Source organism: Canis lupus, chromosome X (assembly GCF_011100685.1).
Source record: "Canis lupus familiaris isolate Mischka breed German Shepherd chromosome X, alternate assembly UU_Cfam_GSD_1.0, whole genome shotgun sequence".
NCBI lineage: Eukaryota > Metazoa > Chordata > Mammalia > Carnivora > Canidae > Canis > Canis lupus.
In genome coordinates, this window is record NC_049260.1 from 81,337,393 (window position 1) to 81,362,517 (window position 25,125).

Genomic DNA, 25,125 nt, shown 5'->3' on the forward strand with positions numbered 1-25,125 from the left:
CATTTTCTTCTTTATAATTTTTAAGTAATGTGTGGAGTGATACTTCTGAGACCATGTAAATACCCTGTTCCCCAACAATCTTAAACTCAGTGGTACTAGCATTCACTGATGAGCCTTGCCTGAATCATCATGATGCTGGGGATGCAAAATGGTGACTTTCTCACCAAACTGTACAATTAAAGTGGGTGAAACTTATGGTATATAAATTCTACTTCAATAAAACTGCTTTTTAAAAATTAACTCAGTAACATGCGATCTGTATTGTGTCCATTCCTTCTAGCATATTTTTTCTGCCAAGAAATGACTGACAGTTGAAACATTTTATAAATGAGGCAAGTTATTCAAGATCAGGGTAAACTTAATATAAATGCTCTGTTGAAATTTTTTTAATTGCTGTTCTCTAATTCTATCATTCCTTCTACAATTATTAGCTGGCCCACTTCTATTAAGACTTCTCCCCCTGTACCTCCTATTTCTCAATCTCTCTCTCTCTCTTTCTCCCCCTCTCTCATCATTCAAGATTCATGGATTTTTCCTCCTCAGTGTATTATAATAATCCATTACTGATACTCTTTTTGATGTTCAAACCATCCTAATTTGGCCAATAGAATCCATTCAAACACAATCTCATGTCCTGAAATAACCCCATTAGTTTTGAACAATCTATTTTCTTGCATAAAAAGTTCCTAGGGGCACCTGTGTGGCTCAGTCAGTGAAGCGTCTGACCCTTCATTCCAGCTCAGGTCATGATCTCAGGGTCATGAGATCAAGCCCCAGGTCAGGCTCTACACTGAGTAAGGAGCCTGCTTAAGATTCTCTCACTCTCCCTATCTCTTTGCACCTCCCCCTCCATTCATGTTCTCACTCTCCCTGTAAAAAAATTTAAAAAATAAAAAATAAAAAAGTTCCAAACTCACCCTGTATATTCCCTAAAACCTGAGATCAGCTATTTCCCCAAGAAGCCTTAGTTACTTTTAATGGGAATGGTATTTAGAAACAAAGATTTAGGTCCTTGATGGGGTGTTTATTGCTAATTGGGTTTGTCATTGCTTCCTGGCCCTTTATATAAAAAGAACAAGGTAATAGGAAGTCACACTAATATTTGCATCAAATTTATGATACAAATATAAAAGAATGAACAGAAAATTATCTTCTCTTTTACTTTCAATGAAAATCTTGGTTTCCATTATCATTACTACCCTTATGCCTCTGCTTTATTCTACCATATATAAGATGGCAATAATATTGTTATATTAGAACACATATAACATAATATAGTATAATTCTGAAACTAACAATAACCTATTAAGAAAGTCTAAGATTTTTCTTAAAAGATTTTATTTATTTATTCATGAGAGACACAGAGAGAGAGAGGCAGAGACACAGGCAGAGGGAGAAGCAGGCTCCATGCAGGGAGCCCAACATGGGACTCGATCCCGGGACTCCAAGATCACACCCTGGGCTGAAGGCAGGCGTTAAACTGCTGAGCCACCCAGGGATCCCCCGAAAGTCTAAGATTTCTTTACAGTTCTTTTCATCCTTAAGATTACATCCTAGTACGAATGTACTATCAAGAATAACGCGTTCAAAAGTCATCTGAGCTGCATGATTATGTTATAGTTACATAGGTTTGTTTGGTTTCAGTTTGCATGTATTCAATTTTAGCATTTGTCTTTCTTTCCATTATTTTTGGCTTAAGTCTAATTTTTGAGTGTTTAAACTTTTATATGGGCCCAAAATCAAAACTACATACAAAGATACACTTGGAGAAGTCCTATTACTGTCCCTATCTCCTCTACCTCATTCCTATACAGCCCCTATTTTCATTAGCTTCTAATTTATTCTTCCTGTGTTACACTTTATAAAAACAAGCAATTATAGTTCTTCAGAATTAATATACATACTGTAAATTAAGTAATACCCCTAGAACCAAGTTCTCATTTAAATGTGGTCATGGTGCACAAAACCTGACTTACATCCATTGTCTAATTGCAATAATGGATATTTTCATGTACAAATAAACTCCCACCTGAATTCTGATTAATCCACTGTAGAGAGTCCATATGAGCATTCAGAATTTTGCAGATCTGCTGGAGCTAAAAACATATACAAATTTTTTACATTAAGATTATTCTGATATGGTAAACAAAACAAACAAAAAATTGAAATTAAGAAGTGACTTTTCATTTCTTTTGGTAAGAAATGGACTGAGGATATATAAAATATTAATGACATTTTTTGCTATTTCATATTTATAATGTTCATTACATCTTTATATTACTTCAATCTATTTTGTAACTGTGAAGAATGTGATTCCTATAATTCAATAAGACACTGACTACCACAGTACAAAAATAAGTAAAAAACATTTAAAGATGTTTCACAAGATAAGAAATTCATATAATAATTTTAAAAATTATGTTTTTCAACCAAATCAGCAATATTTTACATTCTATTAGTTTCAGGCATATAACTTAATGATTTGTTATTTGTATATATTGCAAAATGATCACCACAATATGTCTTGTTAACATCCATGACCGAATGTAGTTAAAAACATTTTTTCTCATGATAAAGCATTTAAAGATCTAATCACTTAGCAATTTTCAAATATGCAATACAGTATTATGAATAATAGTCACCATGCTGTACATTACATCCCCAAAACTCATTTTATACCTGGAAACTTATACCTTTTGACCACCTTCACCCATTTCACCCACTATCCACCCCTGCCTCTACAACCACCAGTCTATTCTCTCTATGAGCTTGTTTCTTTGGTGTTGGTGTTTTTAAATTCCACACATAAGTGAGATCATATGGTATCTGTCTTTCTCTGTCTTACTTATTTCACTTAGCATAATGTCCTCAAGGTCCAACCATATTGTTGCAAATAGCAAGATTTCCAAGTCAGCAAGTTTTAATAAATGGTAATACTCAGTTGTCAAGTGTGTGGAGAAAATAGGTACATTCCTATACAGCCTATAGTAATAAAAATTGACCCAACCCTTCAAAATGTAAATTTTTACAATATATATCAACAGTCTTAAAATATTTATAACTTTTAACTCAATATATTCTACTTCTAGGAACGTATCCAGAGGAAATAATCAAATCTAAGCATAACTGGTCATTACAGAACAATTTTATAATGGCAAAAATTTGGAAACAATATCTCCACCAATTTAAAAAAGTAATATAATATATTATGGTAAAGTCACTTCTAATGAAACATTATAGTCATTAATACTTTTAAAAAATTTCCAAAGTTTTCAAAGAATGCTTAAAATTGGGCAGTCCGGGTGGCTCAGTGGTTTGGTGCCACCTTTGGCCCAGGGCCTGACCCTGGAGACCCGGGATCGAGTCCCACATCAGGCTCCCTGCATGGAGACTGCTTCTCCCTCTGCCTGTGTCTCTGCCTTTCTCTCTCTCTCTCTCTGTCTCTCTCTCTGTGTCTCTCATGAATAAATAAATTAAAAAAAGAATGCTTAAAATTTTGAGAAAACACTGTGAAAGAATATGAAATGAAGACAGAATACAAAACTCTATATCCTTATGATTCCAATGCTATTTAAAACAAAAGAATTTTTACCAGCATAGCAAAAAGACTTGGAAAAAATATAGCAATATATTAGAAAGGTATTGATAATAGAGATGATTTAACTTTCTTCACAGATTTCCATATTTTCTAAGCATAATACATTGAGTAAGTATATGTATTAATTCTGTAGTGAGATATACTGGACATTTAAGAATGTTTTTAGAATACTTTTGATGATTATTCTAGTAAAGTCTAGTATAATAAAGAAAGTAGGAGGACATGAAAATGTTACCACACTTAAAAGAACAGTATGTAATGAAAATAGAAATTTAGCATATTTTAACATAACAAATAGAAATACAACTTGTGGTAGGAACAATGAGTTTTTGAAAGAAAATGTAACTGAAGACCATATGCCATAATATGGATCTGCTTAATAAAAAATTTAGGTGTTAGGTAGACTCTCCTATCTCACCCACACCCCTCCTCTGCATGGAAACAGTAAAAACAAACAGGTAAATCCCATCATTGTGAATATCATTAAATATCATTGCTATTTTCCTACCCTGGTGTATGGCCCACAGTAAAGAAGGTTTGTTGATCTGGTTATAATAAATTATCTACAAGAATATTATTGTTCAGCAAATGTTTCTCTCTGCTTCGCACCCGCACCCGATGATTTATGCTATCTGAGAAAAAAAGATGAATTGTTGCTGATCTCTTGCTTCTTTTGTCCTGCTACTGAGCTGCAATTATCTTTAATTGACTCATCTTAAATATCTCAATCACTCTTGTGAGGAAAAACAAAAACAAAAGACACACCATTTACTCCCCACTACCAAAATAAAATAAAACAGTTTAAGGCTAAGTAGAGAAAAAGGATAAAGATAGGATTACAGTCCTCTTTTACTAACTCTATTCAGAAACTTCTCTTATTTTAATTCAAACACAGACTAGACATCAGCTCTGCCTCATATCTAAATCTACATGTATTTATTCATAAAAATTCTTTTATAAAGTAAGTTTAGATTTTATAATCACAATGGTGAGCTAATATTTCATAAAAGGAAAACTTATATTCTGTCAACTCTTGATCATCTATGTGAACACAAGGAGATGGTAGCATAGATAATCCCAGACTAATTTATATTTGTCTTTGTTCAATTTTAGATTTGCCCAAAGTAGAGAATGGCATAATTTTTATAGCTAGAGGGGACTTCAAGATCATTTAGTCTACCCTTGACATTTTGCAAAAGAAGGAGCTAAGATCCAGAGAGATTAAGTGACTTAAATAAAACTCTAATGCTTTCTCAACTATACTATGCTGTCTCTTTATGATTAAAAAAGCTAGTAGTGTGTACATAGATAAAGAACTGTCTGTATGATTGGACAAAGAGCTTACTAAAGAATAATCACGATATATATCCTTTGTCCTCACCTACCCAGATCCCAGCCTCACTCTGAATTATAATCAACAGACAGAAAGTACAATGGAAGTTCCCACAATGGGAGATTCCTCTTACCATTACTGCCACAGAGTGAGAGAGGGAAAAGAAGAACTCCATTTAGTTGCTAAGACAATAGGGAAAGGTAGAGGAAATAGGCTCTTTAATTAGAGCATAGATAAAGGAAAAAACCCAAATCCTTTCTTATGGCCAAATTAATTCAAAACATCTCAACTCTGTAACTGGAGCCTCAGCTTTATTTTTCAATGCTAAAATACACTTACATTATGAGATAGGTAGCCTCTACAAGGCAGGTGGAAACCTAATAACCACATCTAACAAAGTTTCTATATATATAAAATATATATTAAGACTCAGAAATTATATTAAGAAAAATATTCTTTAAGACTCAAATAGTTGGCTTATCAAAATTTTAAGATATAACCTAGTCATAAATTAAGGATTGCCTGGATATACCTATTTTTCTTAAGATTTTATTTATTTACCCATGAAAGACACACACACACAGAGAGAGAGAGAGAGAGAGAGAGAGAGGCAGAGACACAAGCAGAGGGAGAAGCAGGCTCCATGCAGGGAGCCCGACGTGGGACTCGATTCCAGGTCTCCAGGATCAGGCCCTGGGCTGAAGGCTGCGCTAAACCACTGAGCCACCCGGGCTGCCCATGGATATACCTATTAAACACAAACATATATACTCACAATTGAATGAACACACAGATAAATATATAAAAAGAAGAATGAATTAGCCAGTGAGTAAGGGAATAGAAAAATAAGTACAGGGACATATTTAGCTATGTGAAAAACAGGGAGAAAACCCTGAAAATTTAGGGAGGAAAGTCATTTTTTTAATCCTCCTGGGGATAGTCACAAAAAACTCATAACCTTTTCTGTTCCTAAATATCTCCTGCCCTATTTAACTATATCCCAAAGTTCGTATCTGTAAAGGCAGATAAGGAGCACAAGAGGATAGGAGAAGGTGAGTAGCTAAAGGAACTCACAGAATACTAATTTCATATTAAATCTTGGCTGTCTAAATAGATAAAGCAGTTCACACACCGGGTCAGTAGTGTCAGCAGGACTTCCAAATGTATTCAGGTGCTCAATAATGTCCTTGAGATCTTGGGCCATTCGTTTTAGCTGAGCATCTATATTTTCTGCTAATCTGTAACTGAAAAAGCAAGTAAAATAAAATGATTATTAACAAGAAATGCTTTCTCCACTATGTCTTGTTACTGACATAGAAAGAGGATACTGCCAGTTGATTTGCACCAATTTCCCCTACCTTCTAAGTAATTTTCAGTTATAACAAATGGCACATTTTTATGTAGGCAGCATTCATGACCTTATTATTACCATCTTCTACAAAGACACCAAAGGTGAAGGCTTTCACCCATCTTGCCATTTTTGCAGTCACCTATTTACCCTCTGGATAATGTTCCAGGGAGCTCTGAAGCAATGAATCTCTTTTTAGCTCTTACAATGAACTCATAAGACATTTAAATACATGAGAAGTTATCGGATATTAAGCAGTATTCGGTAAGTGCTCAGATGTCTTCAATGTTTTTAAATATGCACATCTTCAAAGTAAAGTCTTATATAAATATACCCCATCATCCAACAAAAGATGTTTTGAGAAATGAGATTAACAATAATCAAAATTAGGTAAATCTGCTAAGTTCACAGCAAATATTAATTGGCTAAATTCTCAGATTTCCACCCAAAGTATTTACACATACATAAATACACACTTAACCTAGTCAATAATGTTTATGAATTAAAGTGATCAGAGTTTTTCAACCTTAATGTCTTATAAAGATTAAAGGATTCAATGAGATTTATTGATAACTATCCATTGCCTTTCTGTCCCAAAGTATTTAAAGGTAATTGATTACCTTGATTGCTGAAGATCCTACTAGGGATCCCACCACAATATAAATCTGACTACATAAAAACAATCGGAAAGAACTAATGTTTCAATTATTCCTTCAAATTACAATTAGGAACTCATGGCCAAAAATGTAACTCTCTGTTTCAAAAAAATGATAGAATGCTTAGAAAGCAATGCAAAGAAAAAAAAAAGATTCACAAAGGCTGAAATACAAAAGCATAAATAGAACTAAGGTCCATACAGATTAGCTGTACTTACCATATTTAACATACTTAACAGAAGAATTAATTTGCAAGGCTTTAGAAAATAAGCTCCATATTAACTCACTAATAACCTATTACTAAAGGGAGTCTGATTTGGTCTCAGCCTGGTTTATGTAGCACATTCAGACAAGTGTTTCCTAACAACACTTTATTATATGGCCGGATTACCAAATTTCAGTTATGGAGAGATAGTTACTATGGGGACGCTGGTAATGTTCTCAACAAAAAGACTGAATCACACACATAAAAAATATATTCAGCCCAAGACATTGACAAAATCATTCAATTTTGAAAGCTATGCAGTCTGCCCCCAGGTTAACAAATTGCCTTTAAAACAGCCAATGATTTATTATTGAAGCAATTGCATTAACATTAGGTTTAAAAGAGTCAATATAAATAGGAGACCATAAATATCGCATGATACTATGACACCACACACATGAAACTTGTATTTCTAATTTAAGAACAAATTTGACAAATATAAAAACTTTACAGTGGTCATGGATAAGCTTGAGATTATTAACTGTACAAAACGCTATAAAACAAAACTGCCAGAATGATTACTTCATTTTCAAGCACTCTGAAAAGATAAATGGAAAAGAGCCAAGTAAGTTGACAAATGCAACTACAAGAATTTGTCCTTTTCTAACAATTTTTCCCTGCCTTTCAATTTTATTTTCCCCCCTTTTTTTAAGTAGCTAAATTTTACCCCATTCTTTGATCTTTATCCAGTTACTTACGTCTTCCCATGCACCTTATCTGCATGCTGCAGATACACAGACCCACTCTGGTCCTTCACAAACTCCTCTAAAGGGGTCAAGAGATCTTCTAGTTCCTTCTGCTGTGACAGAATAAAATCTAATTCTTGTTCCAGCCTGAAAAAAAACAAGTCAACGGAAGAGCCAATGAAAGGAATTTGGAGTACAAAATAAATGTCAAAAACTGGGCAGATATGTTCTCATTCATTTGGGGAATATAAATAATAGTGAAAGGGAATATAAGGGAAGGGAGAAGAAATGTGTGGGAAATATCAGAAAGGGAGACAGAACGTAAAGACTGCTAACTCTGGGAAACGAACTAGGGGTGGTAGAAGGGGAGGAGGGCGGGGGGTGGGAGTGAATGGGTGACGGGCACTGGGGGTTATTCTGTATGTTAGTAAATTGAACACCAATAAAAAATTAAAAACAAAAAACAAAAAAAAAAACTGGGCAGCCCTGGTGGTTCAGCGGTTTAGTGCCGCCTTCAGTCCAGGGTGTGATCCTGGAGACCCAGGATCAAGTCCCGCATCGGGCTCCTTGTATGGAGCCTGCTTCTCTCTCTGCCTGTGTCTCTGCCTCTCTCTTTCTCTCTCTGTCTCTGTGTCTCTCATGAATAAATAAATAAATAAAATTTAAAAAAATGTCAAAAACTACAACAAGGAAAAAAAAGGACAAGAAATAGATCTTTAATCTTTCAACCTAGGGAGTCTAACATTCTACCTCTGTTGATCCAGTTTCACTTTTTCCACTTCTCCATGTAAAGTAGTAATCTATAAAGGAAAAAAAGAATATAATAATGTAAATCTTTGAATTTATGTTGTAATTTTAAGGTAATATTAATTTTCTCATATACACTTCAAATATGAACAATTTCCTAATTCAGGACACTCATTACATATGGAAAATATTTTTCAGTTGATCACCAATATTGGGATAGAAAATTAACCACAAAACATATCTGTGCTCTTGTGCAATGCAGGTAGATTAATGTGACTATCGTCTTACCTTCTCACCATTCTCAATCAATGTACGGTCCCAAGCATTGACCTGAGTGGCCTGGTGAAGAAAGTACTTCTCTTGATCTTCTAAATCAAGGCTCCATTTGTTTATCAGACCCTCTAGCTGACCATATGTCATCACAGGAGTTACAATTGCACTAAAAAAAAGGATACAGTAAGATCATATGATCATACTTTTAAAAGTATAACTATATTTCTGAAATGAATAATGTAGGAGGATTTAGAGAAGAAAATATCACATGAATTTTTCAGACCTGCTCCCCAACAAAACCAGCACAGGTGGTAAAGATTATTTCAAAAACAATCATTTCAAAAGCTGTGGAAATTATCCTAAAGGGATATAGCAAGTTTTTTTTAAAAGATCTATTAAGAAATCTACTAAATTCCAGTAAGAACAGCTAAAGTCTGTGCCACACTTGCTTGCTTCCTTAACCCTCAGCTCAGCACGATGCAAGTTCCATTCTGGGTGCACATGGCCAGAGACAGGACTCCCTCTCCCCATAGCTCTTTGTCAAAATGATCCGTTCCCAGTCTAAGTAGTGGCCACAAAACAGTGTGCAGCTGATCTTCCATCCTCCACTTGGGCAGAACCAAGCAGAACTCTGACTCCCCTTCCAGGTGGTATCAAATAGGCTAAGCAGGTAGCTGATTTTCCATCCCGTGACTGGCAGAACCAGGCGATGCCCTGATTGCTTTGCTGGGGCAGTGTCAGCAGGGCTGAACAGAGAGGTAATCATCGATTCTCTGCTCAGCAGTGGCAGGTAGTGTTCTATTTCCCTCTACCAGGGTTGTGTTGGCACTGGCAAGTGACAAAGTGAATCTAAATAACCACCCAGGGGCAACACAACTTAATCAATCAGTGAGAAAGGGTTAGTTCCCACTGGGCTTCACCACTTGTCTTCGGTGTCAGTGGGACCCAATGGGGAGCTAACCTCTGTGCCCACCTGGCATGACTGAGACTGAACAAAGTGAGGCAAACTGGAGCTAGTCAGGACTCCACATCCCACCACCCTGGTGTCAGCAGGGCTTGATGCGGGGCTTAACCTCTGCAACCTACTGGGGAAAATCAAGACTGAAGGAGGGAGAGTAAAGCAGGGCTAGTCAGCACTCTGACCCCCTTCTCTACAGAGCCTGTGTCAGGGAGGCCCCAGTAGGGAGCCAAGCTTCCATACCAAACCAGCATCAAAAGGCTAAATGAAGTGATAAGAGACAGAACATTGCTATCCTGCTTCCTCACTCCTTCTGTGCCAGTGGTGCCCGAAAGGAAGCTGAAATTCTGCCTCCACCCTTCAGCAACTAAGCAGTATGAGTGGTCCCCCACTTCCTCTTGTTCTGGGGTCCAGAGACCCAGCTGCAAGCTAAGCCAACATCCCAACTTGACGCAAAGAAGTGGCGTGACCCATTGCCCCACATTCATGAGGAAGGGGTCAGAGGACTGAGGGGTTCCTGATTTAAAAAAGAAAATAAAACAGGGCCCAGACTCTCCTAACGTAATAGACTTAATGTCCAGGATACAACTGAAAATTACCTGTCCTATCAAGAACCAGAAATATCACAACTCAAAAGAGAAAAGACAATTAAAGGCACTGACAAGGAGAGGTAGCAGATGTTGGAATTCTCTGAAAAGAATTTGAAAGCAATCATCAAAGAATGCTCCAACAAGCAATTGCGAATTATCTAGAAACAAATGAAAACTAGAAAATCTCAGCAAAGAAACCGAAGTTATGGAAAACAATCAAATGGAAATGATAGAACTGAAAATTAAAATAACTGTAAGAAAAAACTTACTTAGTGAGTTTGATACTGGAGTGAAGATGACAAAGGATAGAATCAGTGAACTTGAGAGTAGATCAATAGAATTTACAGAACTGCACAGGGATAAAAAACACAAAAAATGAAAAAAATCTAAAGAACCTAGAGGATGATAATAAAAGAGATAACATTCCTATCATTGGAGGATGATAGAGAGGAAAAGAGAGAATGGTACTGAAAAAGTATTCTGAAAAATAAAGGTGAAAACTCAAATTTGGCAAATGATATAAATCTACAAATTTAAGATGCTGAGCAAACCCCAAAAGAATAACTCAAAGAAATCTGCACTAAGACACATAATACTTAAATTTCTGAAAACTAAAGATAAAGAAAGAGAAGAATCTTGTAGGTAGCCAGAGAGAAACAACACATTAATTAAAAGGTAATACCAATTCAAACGACAGCAGTTTTCTCATCTTAAACCATTGAGGCTAAAAGGAAGTGTCACAACATTTTTCGAGTACTGTAAGGAAAAAAAAAACTGTTGACCACAACTTCTCTAATTGGTGAAAATGTCCTTCAGAAATGAAAGGAAAATAAAGCTATTCTCTTGCAAGATTTTTTTGTTGCTGGCAAATTAGCTAATCAGAAAAAGAAAATGAAAACAGAAGATGGCTTGGAACTTCATAAAGGAAAAAGTCAAAATGAACAAAAAGGGTAAATATAATAGACTATCCTACTTCTCATGAATTTTTAAGTCATATTTGATGGTTGAAGCAAAAAGTATAACACCACATAATGTAAATGGAAGAAATACTTGAGACAAACTTAAAAGGTAAGAAGAGTAAAGAGAGCTAAATGGAATTACCAAACCTTTTTTCCCCACAGGAAAATTAAAAAAAAAAAAGAAAAACAAAAACAGAAGTAACAAACGAATGACAAGTAATAAAATAGCAGACTTGAGCCCTAACATATCAATAAATTGCTTATATGTAAATGTGCTAAATATACCAACTAAAAGGCAGAAATTGGCAGAGTGGATAAAAATTATGATCCATCCAAATGCTATCTATAAGAAACTCACTTGAAATACAAAGACACAAATAGGTTGAAAGTAAAACGATGGAAAAAGATATACATGCAAGATTAATTTTTTAAAAGAGATGGATAAAGTCAATTTTAGAGCAAAGAAAATTACCAAAGAGGGACACTGCATAATGATAAAGGAATCAAAGCACCAGGGAAGGCCAACAATCTTAAATGTGTAAGCAACCAAACCAAACAGCAGAACCTTAAAAATATAAAAAGCAAAACTGGTAGAGCTAAAAGGAGAAACAGAAGAATCCACAATTCTAGTTGGGGACTTCAAACTGCTGCTCTCCACATCTGAAAGAAGCGATAGAAACAAAAGCTGCAAGGTTACAGATCTGAAAATACAAGGAAGTAGGAACTCATCATCATAAATAAAATATTCCACCTAATAGCAGAAAACACAACTTCCAGGTACCTGTGGAACATCTACCAAGAACTCTATCTTCATCCTAAAATGAACCTGAACAAATATAAAAGGACTGAAGTCACATAGAGCATGCTCTCCAACTACAATGGAATCAAACTAGAAATCAATCTTTTCTTTAAAAAAAAAGAATATGCAGTATACAGCTAATGCAATGGTGAGGATATTTATAGTATTAAATGCTTACATTAGGAAAAGTGAAAGGTCTCAAAACAATAATCTCAGCTCATACCTCAAGAACTTAGAAAAAGAGCAAAATGAACCCAACACAGAAAGAAAGAAATAATAAATCGTAGATATCAATGCAACTGAAAATGAAAAACAGAATAATCATTGAAATAAAAGCTACTTCTTTCGAAAAGGATGAATAAAATTGATAAAAGAAAGGTACAGAATACCAACATAAGAAATGAAACTGCTATTAAAAGTGTAAAAAGAAAAAAAAATAAAAAAATAAAAGTGTAAAAAGAGGGACACCTGGGTAGCTCAGAGGTTTAGTGCCTCCCTTTGGCCCAGGGCAGGTTCCTGGAGTCATGGGATCGAGTCCTGCATCGGGCTCCCTGCATGGAGCCTGCTTCTCCCTCTTCCTGTGTCTCTGCCTCTCCCTCTCACTCTTATGAACAAATAAAATCTTTTTTAAAAAGTGCAAAAAGGAAAACTACAACTTTATATTCATAAGTTCAACAACTTAGAAAATCAAACCAATTCCTTGAATACCATACACTACAAAAACTCATGAAAGACGAAACAGATAACCTAAATAGTCCTAGAACCATTAAAGAAATTGATTTGTAACTTAAAACCTCCAAAAAAAATACCCAGGCCCCAAGTTTTCACTGGAGAATTCTGCCATATATTTAAGAAATACAATTTTATACACAATTTTATACAATTTATTCTATAAAACAGAAGAGAAGACAATACTTCTCAGATCATTTTATAGGCTAGTATTATCCACATACCAAACCAAAAACAGAATAAAAAACGAAAAAAAAAAAACAAAACTACAGACTAATAGCTCTCATGAACTTAAATATAAAAGTCCTCAACCAAAATACTACCAAACTAATTCAAAAATGTATATAAAAAATTATACATCGGTCAGTTAACCATCTGCCTTCAGCTCAGGTCATGATCCCAGGGTCCTGGGATTGAGCCCCATGTTGGGCTCCCTGCTCAGTGGGGAGACTGCTTCTTCCTATCCCCCCTGCTCCTGCTTTCTCTTACTATCTCCCTTTCTCTTTCTCAAATAAATAAGTTTTTAAAAATATTTAAAACATGGTCCATTAAAAGAAAAATTGATAAACTAGATCTTATCAATTAAGTTTTTCTTTGGCAAAATACCCTATTAAACAGATGAGAAGACAAGTTACAGATTTAAAGAAAATATTTATAAACCACATATCTGACATAAGACTGAATCTAGAATATATAAAACTCTCAACACTTGAAATGTAAAAATGAAATTCAAGTAGAAAATGGACAAAGACACGACGTAAACAGCCACATTACCAAAGAGGATATGCTGATGGCAGATAAACACATGAAAAGATGCTCAACATCATTAGTCATCAGGGAAATGCAAATTAAAACCATAATGAGATAACATTTCACATCTATTAGAAGGGCTAAAATAAAAAGTAGCGACAACACCAGAACCTGGTAAGAATGTGGACAAGCTGGATCCCTCACAAATTACTGTCAGGTTTGTAAAATGGCACAGCCACTCTGGAAAAGAATTTGGCAGTATCTTAAAAAAATAAACATGTAACAACCATACCACCCAGTTAACTGCACTCTGGGCACTGATCCCAGAGAAATGAGACTTATATTCACACACACACACACAAAAACAAAAACAAAAACAAAAACCCAACCCTGCATGTAAATGTTCTCAGCAGCTTTATTCATAACAGCCAGAAACTGGAAACAACCTAGAAGTTCATCAACAAGTGAATAGTTAAACTATAGTATATCTTCAATACCATGGATCACTACTCAAAAATAAAAAAGAACAACTATTGATGCACATGGCAAACTTATCTCAAGGAATTATGCCTAGGGGAAAAAACAATCTTCAAAGATCACATAATATACAATTTATTTGTATAACGTTTCTTTAAATGTCATTCATAGGAATAGAGAACAGATTCATTGTTGCCCAGGGTCAGGGAAAGGAGGAATTGGTAGTGAGTATGGCTATAAAAGGGCAACAGGAAGGATCCTTGTGCTGATGGAACTGTCCTGTATCTTGATTGTATCACTGTACTCTAGCATTGCAGGATGTTATTACTGGGGGATATCAGGTAAAGGACACACAGAATTTTTTGGATTATTTCTTAGAAGCACATGTGAATCTACAACGGTCTCAAAATAAAAAGTTTAATTTAAAAAACAATTAGAGAGGAACATGGCATAGATTCTAAGAATACAGTCTCTGGAGCTCAACTGCCTGAATTGTAATCCTGGCTCAAGCGTTACCAGAGGCAGATAATAAAATTTCTATGCACTCCAGTTTTCTCATCTATAAAATGGGAACAAAAACCACTGACTACCTCATAAAGTTATTGTGAGGAATAAATGCTATGATGTTTGCAAAGCACTGTCACATCACTAAACATAATAACTGCACAGTGAATGTCAGCTATTCTTAATAATAGTAATAATATAATGGTAATAAAATATAGGTGTGCTATTAAGTGTTCAACTTCCTAAGCTATAGAAATCCTTCATCTACTCCTACGACTGAGTAATTTGCCTAATTTTCAAGCACTATTCTAAAGCTATACAAGCAAATCATACCTTGTACATGATAAATAAAATTAAATTCACACAAATTTTCAAATAAACAGGCTTACTTAACAGTCGAAGTAAAAGGTAGAGAATTAATACCGACTGGAACAATGTTATTAATCCCAGCTGATGTCAGTGACCTTAGGTTCAAGGTAAAGCCACTAGTGGTTGTAGTAGTGGTGGTCGTGGTAACAGTGGTAGTAGTCGTTGTTGATGCTGTAGCTGGAAAATAAAAATGCATGTTAGTAAGAAATTAAAGGCTTATTTTATTTAGTCCTTGATCATTCAGGATAAAAGGTATAGAAGCATTTTTTAAAATGTGAAATTGAACTCAAAGTTGTGTGGGTTTGCACTCAACATTGTTGTAATATGAAATAATATGAAGTGACATACAGCAGGCCAGATACCTGGGTTAACCTTTCTGCTAAAAATAAAAAATTCTGGATATGTGTGTCGAGAAAGCAAATTTACAACTTAACCAGGCCTATAATCATTAAAGAAATTGAATTAATCCTCAAAATTCTTCCCATAAAAAAACCTTCAGACCTAGATAACGTCACTAACAAATTCTACTAAATTTCCAAGGAAAGAATAATTGCAATCTTATACAAACTCTCTGTACATCTGTATCTTTGCATACTTACATGAATATATCTGTGTAATTAATTCCTCAAAATGAAATCTCTAGATCAAAGGATCAGCACGCTGTATATTTTATTTTATTTATTTTTAAGATTCTTATTTATTCATAGAGACAGAGAGAGAGAGAGGCAGAGACACAGGCAGAGGGAGAAGCAGGCATCATACAGAGAGCCTGAGGTGGGACTTGATCCAGGGCCTCCAGGATCACGCCCTGGGCTGCAGGCGGCGCTAAACCGCTGCGCCACCGGGGCTGCCCTGTATATTTTAATATATCTTGCCAAAGTGCCCAATCAAAAAGATTTTGCCAATTTACAATTTTGCCAATTTATCAGTAGGGGAGAGGGCTTGTTTCTCTAAATTATAGCCCATACCAGGCAATATATCTTCACCAGTCTAATAGGTAAAAGCCTCTAAAAGCTTCATCTACAGCCCAAACTTCTCTCTTATGTGTCTTTTTTCATCATACCCCTACTAGAATACCTAGCCCTCTCTAGATGAAATCCTGAATATACTTCATGGCCTAACTCAAACTCTTCCATCCCCTATATCTGTCACCCACTTCTCTTCAACTCCATCATTATCCCTTGGTTTTCAGAACTTCTATAGCACTTTTGGTTTTTCCTACACACTGAGCACTTAAAAGAAGAATTCACAGAAAACTGTGGCTGATGGGGACTGTGAATGTTTTCTTTTCTTCTTTTTGGTTCTCTGTGTTTGCAAATGTTCTTGGTAATTAATAGATGCTGCTTCTGTAACAAGAAATTTATTATAAAAATACATTATAACATGTACACAATTGTTTGTTTTACAATAGCCTTGCTTTCCCAATTAGCAAAATTTTCAGGTTAATGGCCATACTAGATAAATACATAAATAATGTTGCCTGCCAAAATATGCATGGAACTATATTGACCGAAACTGGACTACTCCATTCTTGCTGAGGGATCAAGCTCAGATACTCTTTTTTTTTATACCATTAATTCTGTCCTTTCCTCCTGGTTCACATTTGACTGGGACAAGAGTGGGCATCTGAAGTACAGTATTCCTCCCATATACTACTGGCAGCCTATACAAGGGTCTGGCATAGAAAGCTCTAGCCAAGCAGGGATAAAATAGGTCAGAATCTCATTTTCAAAAATTTAGAATTACGGAAAGAATGAGACTATAGGTAGAAACATAGAAATATTTCAGAAATATGGGAAGAATCAAACTGTAAGCAGAAATTTGGAAATATTTCCAGAAGTCTGAAAAGAATCAGACTATAGGCAGGGGGGTTGAAAGAACCAACAGAGGACAGAAAAGAAGTAGAATTAAGGAGTCTGAGGAAGTCAAAATTAAGAATAAGGTAAGTGGCACCTGAGTGGCTCAGTCAGTTAAGCATGTGCCTTCTACCTTCAGCTTGGGTCATGGTACCAAGGTCCTGGGATCCCAGCTCATCGGGGAGTCTGCTTCTCCCTCTGCCCCTCCCCCTGCTCATTCTCATTCTCTGTCATATAAATAAATAAATAAATAAATAAATAAATAAATAAATAAATAAAACTTAAAAATAATAAAATAATAAAATAAACTTTAAAAAAAGAATAACTTAAAATAGTACAGTAGAAAAAGAGATAAGGAAACAAATGAGAAGTTAGAAAAGAGAAGAATAAGGGAGAAGAGCTGAATTATGTTTATGCAATAGATTTAGGTCCCTAAAGCTGCCTTTAGAACTCTAAAATTCCAGTTTCTTTAAAGTTCAGTGCCATTACAATACCTGGGTTAGATTTTTAAGAGATTCCATTTCCCTTTTGGCCACAAAAATGCTTACAAGAATGCCCTCCATTCTTTGGGTTAACCTTCTTAAGGGTGGAATCAACACTACAGGGAAAGAGGGTACCCAGTCACAAAGGATCCCTGGGGTCACTTATCACTGGAGTGATAGATAGGGAAGATGACAGATTGGATCCCCTGGGGCATTCTTACAATCCTATGTCATTGAAATCATCTGAGATAAAAATCTTATCTGAAAAGAAACTTCCCCCAGAAATACTGAAACTTAATCACACGATCGAGACCCCTCCTTTATTTATTTAATTCGTTCAAACACTGTGTAACTACTACATGCTAGACAAAAAAACAATTAAGAAAAAGAAAAAGTTCTTCTTAGGAAGCTTTTTTCACCCAAAGCTGTATTTTTTTTTTAGCAATCTGGACTTCCTAGCATGGACAGATGTGCAAAGATGATACATAAGAAAGTAGCAGATTCTAGGATTATGTGTATGTGTGTATTTATAATGATCTCATTTTTGTAAAACAAATCAATGTATGTTTGTATGTGTTTTAAAAAAGGCTGGAAAGATAAACACCAAACTGTTCACTCTAGAGACAGTGTTATATGTATATACATATATATACATGTGTGTATGATTTTTTATAATAAAAAAAGCAACTACCATCACTACCAAAACATCTCCACAAAGATGATGAATAATACCTTCAGGAAATTAATACCTGTCAGCCTAAACATAAAAGAATCTTGAGTCATAAAAAAATAGTATGATTATTTTAACCTTTTTAAACAGTATTTATCTTTGTTCCTTATCTTTTATGGCATTTTAAAAAGGTGTAAATTAGCTCTGGCATAGGAGATAATACTCAAATAACAATAGTATTTCAATTAATACCAAAAAAGCAATGGATTTGAGAATGAAGGTTCCATCACAGTTTGATTTTGCAAGTTATGACTTTGGTCTAAACTAAATACAGTCAACTGTATATTATCCATGTAGTAAAAGGGAAGCACACATTTGCATTTAAATAAATCTCATTCTGATGGTCTTAAAGATCGTTATATAAAATAGTGAAAACATCCTTTAAAATACCCTACTATCCAATTTTCCTATCCAAACATTTTCCATACAAAAGATAAAACTGATAACAAGCAAGCTTCTCTTAAAACTTGCTGATTATACCTAGGGCAGAGAATAATCCCAAATGACAATAAATTTGCAGACACAGCCCCTTGAAAACTGCCCTACAAGGCTGATTTGTGAGGAAAAGAGTCTGAGCTAGTAAATATGCTTGGGGAAAAGGAAAAGTGAGCAAGGGGAAAAAACCAACTCTGAGGTAAGGGTGTCAAATTGAGATATGTCTGATGGGGAGATGGGTATATGAGGGAATGGTGGATGGAATGGCCAGGAAGGATAGGTTAGTAGCAAAGGTACCAGTTTACAGGACCGAATCTGAGACCTAGCTAGAGAGGGGATGATGGGTTATGGCAGAGTCACTGAAGAGCCTGCCAATTCATATTTCAGTGACTCAACCCATGGCTGAAAGAATCAGTTCTTTGTTCAGCATTTTACGGGGGAAATTATGGGTTATGCTATTTGTAAATACAGTAACCTATAAAGTTCTCAAGACACACTCTTCACAACTCTCATGGGTTGCCCAGTTGCCTAGTACATAGCAGAAACACAGTTAAGTATCAATCATGCAAAAGAATACATAGATGGTGGACATCTCTGTTAAGAAATAATTTAAATTTAAAAGAGAGTGACTTTTCATTTATGCCAGGTTTGAGGAAAGATTTATTCAGCCTTACATAAACTTTTCAAATAAAATAAATAATACTTTCCTAGGATGGAGTCTGACTTAAGTGGTAGGTTTAAGTAACAACTGACCCCTGACCACCCAGCTCACCATAAACTATAAGGCTACGACTATCCAAGTTCTCTTCAACCGACAACCTAACTATCTCCTAACTGGCAGAAACAAATTTAGGATGGAAACTCTTGTAATCAATTTTGCAGAAGGTCGACTTTAACACAGGTCAAAATTAAATTAAGCATAAGGGAAAAAGAACTATCAATCCTAATATACTGGGTCAATGTAAACACTATGCTCAATAATAAAAATTATTAAATTTAAAAGTTGACAAGAATTTGATAGCAGCATTGATTATGGTCATCTCAAAGAAAGTAGCATCATTGGTATCAAATGTCTCACTACACTTTGGCAATCATCACTATTGGTGTACCTTTTGCATACTATGATGAAATGATCAAAACTTACTTAGTCCTAAAAACTATGGAATACAACTTACTTACTGCTTGTTACACAGCACATTTCCAATGAGTATCCAAACACAGCATACACCCCAGTAATTCTAAAATCTTACTAGATGCAGTATGAGCTGCTCCACCTGCTCCAGGGAATTTTAATCCAAATCCCAAAGTTATGCCACCAAATGTGCCCATTGAAGTTGCTGGAGCACCAACTGCAGAGAATAACATAATATTACCCATTACACTTTAATTTAAAAACAGTGAATAATTTATAGAGTCTTTTTCATCTGAAGAGCCTTTTAGAAACTTCTGGATAAACTCCAAAAAAAACCTATGGTAAATCCATTTATAAGAAATGTGCAGAAAAGGCAAATCTACAGAGACAGAAGATAGATTAGTAGTCATCTGAGACTGAGAGATCTTATTTGGATGACAGAAATATTCTAAAACTAGAATGTCATGGTACTGTGAAGATATCTCAAAAGCAGAGTCAGCTTATATGGACCTGTAAGAAAGAATTGCTCAACATTTGCTGTTATTGTACTAATGTAAGATATATAGTTATTAAGATCACTGAATTGTACACTTAAAATAAGTTAACTTTATATATGTTTTACCTCATTGAGGTTACATATACTATGGTTGAGAATTCTTTTCATTTGGCAAGGACCTCAAAGACAGGAATGAAAACAAGCCTGCCAGAGGTCAGAGGGCAAGTCTTTGGCTGAAAATGGAATGCATTCAACAATTATAACTTTCAGCCTCAGGCATGGTCATATTCACAAAATCTGTTGTGGTGGACAAGGATATTGCTTACATGTATCAAAAGGCTAATTGTGTCTCAAAATTGGAAGTCTATTAGGTAGAAAATACAACCCAAGTGTAACTATGCCAACTTCACAAGAGGATAGGGATGACAGACCATTATTTTTCACCCTGAACTAGGCATGAGTAATTCCCAGAAAGTTTTATTCCCAGGAATGTGACAATCTTGCTATAATAGGGCTGTCCGGGGATCATATTACAGCTTGAATTAAAATAACGAAGTCTAATGATAAATGTCATGGTACTGTGAAGATATCTCAAAAGCAGAGTCAGCTTATATGGACCTGTAAGAAAGAATTGCTCAACATCTGTTATTGTACTAATGTAAGATATATAGCAAAGAAATTGGGATTACAAGATAATTAATATCCCACTTCTCAGCTCAAAGCATCCAGATGTTCCTCTTCATGGAGAGAAGCCACAAGGCAACACACACTGTCAATTAAAACCTAAAACTGGTCCTTCTGTCATCCATCACTTCTGATAGATAAAATGTAAGGACCACAAACCTGCTCTATCTAAAAAGACACATGATAGCAAGGCTCCAACATTTAATTCCCATTTTATCTTATTCACATGGATAATAAGACTTCTTCCCTTCAGACATACTTGGCAAAACTCCCACAATTCCTATTCCCATTAGCTTCAAGAAGTTGTTTCAAAACATTACAATGTTAATTAATTATATGCTTAAAATTGTAACTTTTAAGCTGGAATAATCATGTTAACACAAAATTCACAGCTAAAGCCATGACAATTAGGTTCTGAAGCAAAACTACTATTGATATTAGCAATTACAGATGGGTTGGAGCTTAATGATAATTTATGAGATCCAAGAGTTCCATAGCTTATATTGGCAAAGTGAGTTAAATGGCTTGATGCGAAATAACAATATTTTCTTTGCAACCAGTAACTTACAAGAGAGCCCAGTAGCAGCAGCAGAAGTAGAAGCATTTGACGTTGAAGTAAACAGCATGGTGCCTGAACAAGTAGTGGCGTCAGCAGCCGATGCTGAAGCCAAACCTAAAAATCTAAGTAACAAGCAGAAAAATATGTCACCAAAGAATAATTTTTCAAATATAAAACACCATTATAACAAGGTACATTTATATGAAGAAACTGAAACAAATCAAGGAAAATCAGATACTCTGAAATCTAATAAATAAAACATAATAAAAGCCTGATTTAAAAAAAAATACTTTATCAGTACTGCTTAGCACAGCCAGCCTTCTAGCACCATCATAAGAAATTCTACTTTACTGAAAAAGTAAATTTAAGTGGGGGATCGGATCCACTTCTAGAACTGCAACACAAGAAGTCCTGGGGACCTATTCCTCAGTGAAACAACCATAACTGGTAATAATAATAATAACAACAACAACAATAACATAATAAAAACAATTTGAAATCTCAGGAAATCATCCTAAAGATACACAGCAAATAAAGAACATTTATTCAAGAAAATCTGCTAAGATTCAGTTATACCAGTGGGAGTCTAGAATATGAACCACAACCCACTCCCTACCTTCCCTCTATACTGCCCCCCCCAACCTTGAAGAAAGTCACACTCCAGGCAGGAATGGCCAACAATAGTGACGTGGCCCCAGATCCCACCTAAGGGATATAATATTTCACTGGGCAAGGCAAGCAGCCAGCAAATCACCTCCAACAAAGATTTAATGGGTTGAAATTCCTGGTGAGTACAGCCAAAAGTTGAGGGACTCCCTTCCTTTAGTCAGCCCTCATTCATAGGACAGAGGCCCTACACCAGGCACAACAGGTTAAGAATACAGGAGGCCCATCACCCCTACTCTGACTGCCTTATAGCACTGAGGTTCCATGCCTGAAGTGATAAGCAAGAGGGTCAGAGGAAACTGGCCCTGCACAGTGCCCAAAGCACTATTTCAAAGATTTTGCCCAGGGGTAAAAGGAGGCCCCTAAAAACAGAGAGAGCTCCCAAGCTATACCCAAAAGAATTGACTTTATTTGAAAAGGAGTATGAGGGGAAAAAAAAAGGAGTATGAGGAAATTAAAGCCAAAGGACTCTATCTCAAAGAAAGTGGAGATTTTGGTGCTAAGCAATTTTTTTTTTTGGTGCTAAGCAATTTAGAGGAAACAAGTAGCTCCATAAGAGTAACAGTTGAGGCTGTAGGCCAGCTAGTTTACCAGGGGCAATGAGGGAAAGAAAAAGCTGAATAGTCCTCCGCCTGAGATCAGAAGAACCAAGTACTCACCTTGGATGAATCTTGAAAATATCATCCTAAATGAAAGAAGCCAGGCACAAAAGGCTACATATTGTATGATTCCATTTATAAGAAATGTCCAAAATAGGCAAATCAAAAGACATAGATTAGTACATGCTAGGAGCTGGGAGTGGGTAATTGGGGGGGGGTGACTGCTAATGGGTACCAGGTTTCTTTTTGGGGTAATAAAAATATTTTGGAATTGCACCGTGATGATGGTTACTCTCTGTGAATGTTTTTTTAAAAAGACTGAATTGCACACTTTAAAAGGGTGAATTTTAAGATATGTGAATTATACCTCTATTATGCTATTATTTTTAAAAAGCAGGATCATCTCAACAGAAGTAGAAAAAGCATTTGAGAAAATTGAACACAGCTTCATGATGAAAATGCTTAACAAACTACAAAGAGAAGGGAACTTCTCCAACATGATAAAGGGCACTTACGAAAAAACCACAGCTAACATCACATTTAATGATAAAAAAACTGCATACTTTCCCACTATTATTAAGAATGAACCAAAGATGTCTGCTCTTCCAAACAATACATTAGAAGTTCTAGAGAGAACAATTAGATATGAAAACAAAAATAAATGGCATCTAGGTCAAAAAGGAAGAAATAAACCTATTTCTATTCACAGGTGACTTGATCATGAACATAGAAAATTCTATGGCAGCCACAAAAAAATCTATTAGAACATCAAACAAGCTCAGTAAATTTGCAGGATTCAAGACCAACACAAATAAAATGAATTACAATTCTATATACTGGCAATGAATAATCCACAAATGAAATTAAGAATATCATTCCACTAATAATTTCTCAAAAATACTTAGGAGCAAATCTAGCAAGAGAAGTGCATGCAAGACTTATACCCGGGAAAATAGAAAACATCACTGCAAGAAATTAAAGACATCCTAAATAAATGGAAATATATCATGTTTGTGGATCAGAAGATTTAGTATTTTTAAGATGGTATGGTAGACAGAAAAATGGTCCCTAAAGATAGCTGCCTCCTAATACCCAGAGCCTGCAACATATTACCTTACTTCACAAAAAGGCCTTTACAGATGTGATTAAGGTTCAGTACCTTGAGATAGGGAGATTATCCTGGATTATCCAGGTAAGCAAAATCTAATGACGCAAATCCTTAAAAGTAGAGATTCTTTCCAGCCTGTGTCCAGAGGGAGATGGGACTACAAAAGAACGGTTGAAAAGATGCCAAGTTGCTGATGTAAATGGCCATCTATCTAACGCATGAAAACAGACTCGAGGTCATTAGTCATTAGGAAATTAAAAATCAAAACCACAATGAGAGTCTACTTCATACCAACTAAGATGTCTATAATCAAAAAGTCAAATATCAAGTGTTGGTGAGGACGTGGAGAAATTGGGAACCTCACACAATGCTGATGGGAAGGTAAGATGGTACAGCCACTTTGGAAAACTGTCTAGCATTTCCTCAATGTGTTAAATATAGAATTGTCATATGATCTAGTAATGCTACTCCTAGGTATCTACACAAGAGAAATGAAAACATATATCCACACAACAGCATGTGCATGAATGTTCATAGCAGCATTACTCCTTACTGATAAAAGGTAGAAATGGCCCAAATGAATATCAACTGATGAATGAATAAATAAAATGTGGTATATCCATACAACAGAATTTTATTTGGCCACAAAAAGGAAAAGCAACACTGTGATATGCTAAAACACAGATGAGCTCTTAAAAACATTATGCTGAGTGAGAGAAGTTAATCACAAAAGAGCACATATTTTATGATTCCTTTTAGATGACATGTCCAGAATAGGGGAATCTAGAGCCAGAAAGCAGATGAATGGTTGTCAGGGACTGGGGGGAGGGAAGAATAGACAGTGACTACTAATGGGTATGGAGTTTCCTCTAAGGGAGATGAAAATATTCTAAAATTGACTGCAGTAATGACTGCACAACTCGGTGAATATACTAAAAGCCAATTAATTGTATGTTTTCAATGGGTAAATTAGATGGCATATGAATTACATAATAATAAAACTCTGAAAAAAGGAATAAATAGAAGTCTGGGATAAAGTTTTAAGAACAGATTACCCGCCTCTTTAAAATTTCAAGGAAAATGTATAAAAAAATAGAGCTAGAGAAATGAAGTATATAAAGACACAAATGAGATTCACTGGTTAACTAAAAATGAAGTTTATCTTTTCATCCCCTTTCTAGACCATTGTACATGGCACATGGTAGTAAGTGCCCAATGAAAGTTGCCGCTGAATTGAACCCATTTTTTCCAGACTCCAATATATAATTACATTTTATTTCCTCTTCAAAAAGAAAAAGTACTTAATAAGGAACTGCACTTGAATCTGTTGCTGCCTA

General features: G+C 35.4%; 1 protein-coding gene across 5 annotated transcripts in view; it reads right to left on the minus strand.

Annotated features, from left to right (window-relative positions):
• Positions 1–25,125, minus strand: part of NUP62CL (nucleoporin 62 C-terminal like) — a 93,738-nt gene that overhangs the window by 18,556 nt on the left and 50,057 nt on the right. For 3 of the 5 annotated variants that reach the window (XM_038588003.1, XM_038588004.1, XM_038588005.1), the window contains 8 exons: positions 21,425–21,537; positions 19,795–19,893; positions 15,062–15,218; positions 8,922–9,072; positions 8,637–8,686; positions 7,899–8,033; positions 6,064–6,175; positions 2,030–2,096 (listed from right to left, as the gene is read on the minus strand). In XM_038588003.1, the coding sequence (XP_038443931.1) occupies positions 2,030–2,096; positions 6,064–6,175; positions 7,899–8,033; positions 8,637–8,686; positions 8,922–9,072; positions 15,062–15,218; positions 19,795–19,893; positions 21,425–21,537 (884 nt within the window). The remainder of the gene's footprint in view (positions 1–2,029; positions 2,097–6,063; positions 6,176–7,898; positions 8,034–8,636; positions 8,687–8,921; positions 9,073–15,061; positions 15,219–19,794; positions 19,894–21,424; positions 21,538–25,125) is intronic. The other 2 variants (XM_038588007.1, XM_038588006.1) reach the window with 2 other exon arrangements.